This window comes from Fundulus heteroclitus, chromosome 8, assembly GCF_011125445.2.
Source record: "Fundulus heteroclitus isolate FHET01 chromosome 8, MU-UCD_Fhet_4.1, whole genome shotgun sequence".
Lineage (NCBI taxonomy): Eukaryota > Metazoa > Chordata > Actinopteri > Cyprinodontiformes > Fundulidae > Fundulus > Fundulus heteroclitus.
This window is the reverse complement of record NC_046368.1, coordinates 23585877-23591876: the sequence shown is the minus strand read 5'-3', so window position 1 is coordinate 23591876 and position 6000 is coordinate 23585877. Positions and strand designations below refer to the sequence as shown.

General features: G+C 39.0%; 1 protein-coding gene across 9 annotated transcripts in view; it reads left to right on the top strand.

Moving 5' to 3' along the window:
- Positions 1 to 222: 222 nt before the first annotated feature.
- The window catches only part of col5a1 (procollagen, type V, alpha 1), a 104593-nt gene continuing 98815 nt past the window's right edge, over positions 223 to 6000 (top strand). For 4 of the 9 annotated variants that reach the window (XM_036140376.1, XM_036140380.1, XM_036140379.1 and 1 more), the window contains exon 1: positions 224 to 675. In XM_036140376.1, the coding sequence (XP_035996269.1) occupies positions 576 to 675 (100 nt within the window). In that variant the 5' untranslated portion in view covers positions 224 to 575. Of the gene's footprint in view, positions 676 to 6000 lie in introns of all 9 variants that reach the window. The other 5 variants (XM_036140384.1, XM_036140383.1, XM_036140382.1 and 2 more) reach the window with 2 other exon arrangements.

The following is a 6000-nucleotide window of genomic DNA, read 5'->3' as shown; positions in this document are numbered from 1 at the left end:
ATAATCCACAGTGTGTAAGAGTTAGAGGCGTGAAAGTTTTCCCCTTCAGCTCTTCCTCCCTCCCACGGCCAATAACAGGGGCCGGCTTTAATAAGGGGACTTCTCTGATTTGTCCGACTCTGCTGTCCGGGACGTGAGTGACAGCCCGGGTGGAGTGGGGGCAGACTTTTTTCTCCCCCCCCACACACACACAACTTTGGCCTCCCCCCTTACTGACTTGACGGGACTCTCTGCGTGACGCGACTGCAACAAGGGGGCCACACTTGAGCTCGGAAGGCGCAGCGGTGCGGGACAGTTCAGAGGAGCTGAGAGGAGAGGAGCAGTGCGGGGAGAGAGACGGAGCTCACCCGTCAACCAGCTGGAGGAACCCACACTTACAAATCCCCCCTTATGGCTGCTTGATACATACCGATACACCCCCCCTCCCCCTTCTTCTCTCTTTCTCTGGGACTTCTTTGGACTTCTACTTTTTTTTTCTTTTTTTTTTGGGTCCTGACTAGAAGTTGCTGCAAGTTTTAATTAAGTTGCTCCTGGTTGAGAAGTGAATCCACTTGCAGTGGACGGCGCAGGCGGTCATGGATACCCATATAAGATGGAAAGATAAACGGAGAATAAGGGACGCCCAGATCACTTTAGCGGTGATTCTGCTTTTTGTCACGTCGCCTGCAAGTTCAGGTAAGATGCAGCGGCCGTGGGATGCGTCGGGATTCACTTTGGAGAAAAAAAAAGTTTTCCCCCCTCAGTGGGTCACTGATGAGTGCCCCTCCTCCTTTATTAGTGCCTTTATTCAGCTTGCAGGACCAGGGACTATAGAAAAGCTTTCAGAGTCAAACGAGTTCTTTTTTGATTTTATGAAGTTTTGTTTCTTTTTTTTCCTCCTTTTTTTTTCTAGGAAGGTTGATGCTAATTTTGTTGCCTATTGCAGTTGCGCTTTCAAGGGGGGACTAAACAGGGCAGGGTGTACCCCTGCATATTTGCTGGCCCCCTTATAATATAATGCATATAATGCATATTATGCATATATGCATAATATTTTTTGATAAATATAAATAAAAAAAAACATGAGAGAGCAAGCCACGACTTGTATCTTATTGGTTTTATGGTGTGCCAATCTACCCATGTCTATAACAAAAGCATAATAAAACCCCTGAAATTGACTGATGGGTTTTAGGTTTTTTTTTCTGCAAGTCCCCCTTTTTAATTCTCTCAGTTATCTCCATCCATGTGCTGGATAATAACAGGGCAACCTTCAACATTGTATTTTTTTTTAAATCCTAACAATTTCTCATGGGGAGGCTTTTTGAAAGCTTCATATTTGCACTTTTGTGCAGACTTTTTTTGCGATAATTATTTCTATGTTGTACTTCAAGATACTTCAGTGAGGCGTTTGCTGCTCATTTTATTTCCCCTCCCTAAACAGATGGAAAGGATGGGTACAGTTTTCACAAGAGGGAGGGGCTGTAGCTCCTCTGAAGTGGTAGGGTGGAGCGGTTTGAAGGGCTCCAACAGCAGGGGACACGGTTTCTTTCCCAGTGATGGTAACAGATGATAGCCGAGTCCACAAATATTTGTGTAAAAATTGCATTTCATTTAAATAACTTAAGAACGTAGGTCCTTGATGCACCATTATAGAAATGGAGACATTTAGCGGCCCCTGTTTTGTCCCTGGCCGATTGGAGGTCAAGAAGTCAGGCTTGGGTCTGGCCTATTATGTATTATTAGCATCTTAAGATGTCGTGGCATTGCTGGTGGTCTACTGCAATGTTCCAACACAAGCCTTTGAGCTCAACAGGTGGGCTTCTTCCGTGTGTTTCACACAGAAAGTGTCCAGGATTGTGCTGACTTGGTGAAATTGTAGAGTCAAAATTACCACGTTGGGACCTGTTCACAGCAGCGATGAAGGCTGTCTGTGTTCTTTTGGAACATCAATAACGTGAAGGAGTCAATGCTGTTTGTTGAATTTCTTCCAATTAGATATCATTGAGAGGTCATGATATTTTGATCCATCATAGGTCATATCAGGACATTTGAATTTGGGTAGTTTACTGTGGATCAAAGAGGAGCTGGAACTAGATGTTGATGCTTCAGGCTGGATAAAAACCGTCAATTAAAACCGACTCATCTAAGGGATCCTCAGGGTGCTGGTAGGCTTCCTGAAACTTGAAGCTGACATATGCCAAATGAGAAATACTTGATGTCAGAGTGGTAGTTAGATACCCTGTACATGAAAAACACATGTACAATGTAATTATCTCCTTCATCATGGGGTTACAGTTTTACTATAACTATATATGGTCATCTTAAAACACCTTAACACTGCTATAGAAGGAATACAAAATACTAGTTTAATTATTATTTTAATATATTTTTCACCATAAATGTAAACAAAGTATAATAATGGACAATTCACTTATTTTCACACACATTTATCATCCTATTAGCCTCCAAGGCTAAGCTTCAGTAAATGCCCTTTAAAAGGGCTTGAAAGGATACATGTTAAAGGTGTCATATGAGACATTGCAACTCTATACTATAACTATACTACTTGAAAATGTTGACATTTGTAACAAACATTATAGTGACACTAAGCATGTTTTTTTATGCATATCATATTGATCATAATTCTAAGCTTGAATGAGGTGTTACCTGCATTATCATGGCACTCTAATTGCAAATAGTCAAAGTGGCTATGTGTGTTGGTTAACAGTTTTGCTTCACATCAAGATGGTCTTCAGTCCATTTTACAGCTGTGAAGGACTTTTTGTGAGGAGCTGGCATGTCCTACCCATCCATGCACTCTGTGTGCCTTCTAAAATATGAACACTAGGTTAATTGGTGATTTTTGACGAAAGGAATAATTGTGTGAGGACTTGGTTTCATGTTCCTTAGAGTTGGACCACTGCTGGACTAGCGTCCTTTGATATAGAACAGAATAAAGGGCGCGGAAAGCAAATCTTTTGATTAAAGTAGAGAAATGTTTTTCTAACATGAGAACACTGTAAATAGGGCCCTGATGTTCAATTTTCAATGTAGTTTTTCAATTCAATTCAATGGAGAAATTGTACAGCTAACTATATAATAGCCATTTCCTAATGTTGATTTTAAATCACTGTGCACTTCATTTTGTTACCCTCTTATCATATTGCATGGTACTGCTTAGTGTGGACTTAATTGTTTGCAGTTTAGCTATTTAGTTTCCATACTCAAGTATAAAAATGGGTGTTGTCAATAATATATATTTTTTACATCTTAAAGCTAAGTAGGTTGTAATTTCCCATTACTTTAAGCATCTTATTGAATAAAAATGGTAACACTTGTTCACTTTTACAAAAAGTACTTTTTTTTTCTTTTTTCTGCCCTTTCAGACATCGGGTGTATGGACCTCTGGTAAAAAAAGGCTATGGCTATTTCAAGACAGACATTGTGTTTATTTAGCCCATAAATTGTGGGATATTTTACTTTGCATAGCTCATGTGAATATTTCTTGTCCAAATCTAGCCTACAGAAAGATGTTGAAAATCAATTTTGGCTAGTCCAAATAATGTGGCCCACATTCCACCCCAACAGCCTAAACAACTTTTCAACTGCCTTTAGACATCAGTAATCTTCTTCGTGTTCACTTCTTTTCACCTCCAATGTTTCAACCACAATTACATGTTGTGTAGACAGCAGTTTGTTTAAAGGAAATTTTGCTTGGGGTCTGTGGCCATTATAGGGGGACACAGATACACTGTGCTAGCTAGCTAGCTGCTAACCTTTTCCTTTAAGCTTTGGCCTTTGAGATTTCAGCTTTCTTTCACATAAAACCAAATATTTGTAGTCGATTAGTGAAAAGTGTTTCAAATCTCAGACGTTAAGGCGGTTAAATCTAGGTTTGCCAGAAAATAATGGCTTTAGACAGAAATGTCACAGGGACCAGTGGTACAAAACAAAAACAACAAAAATCATAAAAGGTTTAAAAGTAGCCTTTATATTAAATGTATCTATAGTTTGTTAACACAATATAGTATGTTGAGTTTAGCATATTCCTGTTGGTGCTCACAAAAAGCACAGATAACAATTATTCCTCTGAATGTTGATCAGGCTATGCAAGTGAAAAGTCAATGGTTGAATTGGAAGACCATTTTGTTTTCCCATTCGCAAGAAAATATTAACGCTAACTGAAAAGAGCAAATAATATCAGGTAAAAAAAAGAGAGGAAAGGTCAAAGTTCAAAGGTGGCAGACCTTCTATGCTATCTGTGAAGTTTAGTTTTGTTCCCCTTCTTTCTGCAAAAGAAGAATAACATTGTTTTTATTCAATAAAATCCCCACAACTGTACTGCAGGAACTGAGACTCAGATAAAGCGTGGGCTTACACTTAATCAAAAGAAACCACACAGTAGGAGGCTACGTTGAGGAAATTTGTAGACTTTTTTCCAACATAATGTTGACCTTAGGTACCGAACTTGGTGCTGAGTCTCTCCAGGTTGTAGCAAGATAATGCTTTAAGTTTTCTCCAAGCAGTCATCTTTCCTTTGGATGTCAGTTGATTTGCTTCCATCAATCAATGCTTTTATTATAAAAAGAAAAGAAAAAAAAAAGTTTATACTTATTTTCTCTGAATTGGTTTTAATTGAATAACCAAATGTCTCTTTTAACGATCTTTGTACACAGCATGAAATTCACTCAGGACCAGAATCCACTCATCAGAAATACTAAAATAACATTCTTTAAATGCCTTGTGCAAATGAAAACAAGGCTGTATTTTAGCCAAATGCATAGGTGATATGTGGCAGCAGCAGAAATATATATATATATATATATATATATATATATATATATATATATATATATATAATGTGTTTAATCCTAATGTAAGTTTAGTGGGGATCAACACAGGACCGTGCTGTTTCTCTGAGTGCCTTCCCATCTGGATTCGATAAGTTCCATTGTGCTGTCTGCTAAGCCCTCCAAAAAGCCAAAGAAATGTCTTCCAGATGTTTTCCTCCCATTCTTGGTGGAACAGGGGAACCATGAAAAAAAAAACACTGTTACATTTTCTTTCAAGAGAAAATACGCCATTATGTGTTGGTTTTAGAGAAAATTTCCAATCAAATATCACTGACACACTTATAGAGGGTTTTAAGAGTATAATAGCAGCATATGCCTTTTATTATTACTGAGTTTTGTACTCATACAATCAGGGTCATGAAAAGGTTCCTTTTGTTTATGTGGGTCAACTTTATGGCAGGGTTAAAGGTCTGCTGCAGCTGGATCGCAGCTGGGTTTCATCTAGAGTTGCTTTCTTCAAAAGGAAATTTTATGGATTGGTCAATTCTGCCCTTTAGCGTTGGCTGTTTTATAAAGTCAGTAAAAAACTGTTTAGATGAGCTCATAGATATCTTGGTGTTATATGTGCAATGCAAGCAGTTGGTGTTCCAGAAGCATACTCCCAACTAGGGTCATCTTGATTTATAAAGAGATCTTCGTTAATGTCTGTTATTTCATGAATGAGTTTAAATGTGTAAACACCCATTTGTATGGTTGTTTTATCATTCATTGGCAAATATTGCAACTTATTGAGTTTTGGAGGAAGGACCAGGGTTGGAGGTTCAACTTTCATTCAGTTTAAATAGGATTTACCTCCACTGGTTCTTACACACAGTCTATTAGCTCTCCTGAGGTCACGTTCGACAATATCAGTCGTGTCAGTGGCCATGAGAGAAAGTGGCTTCTTGTGTGTGCCTATTGCCTTGGTGCCTAGAAAGGAATCTGGGGGTGCGTACAGAGGCAATGACCCTGCAAGTGCATGTGCCGCTTTTAAGCCTGTAAATGCAGGCTTTGTGCAAAAGGGATGGTGCAGATCAGCTTTAATGCCTGATAACATGGCAGATAAAGGAAAATATGCCAGACAAGTCTTTGACCCTGTGTCAGAGTTAAGGAGATCCTTTGTGCAACACAATCAGTGCATTATTTGCCACATCCTGTTGCAGCTTATCATCAAGTCCCACTTGGACTA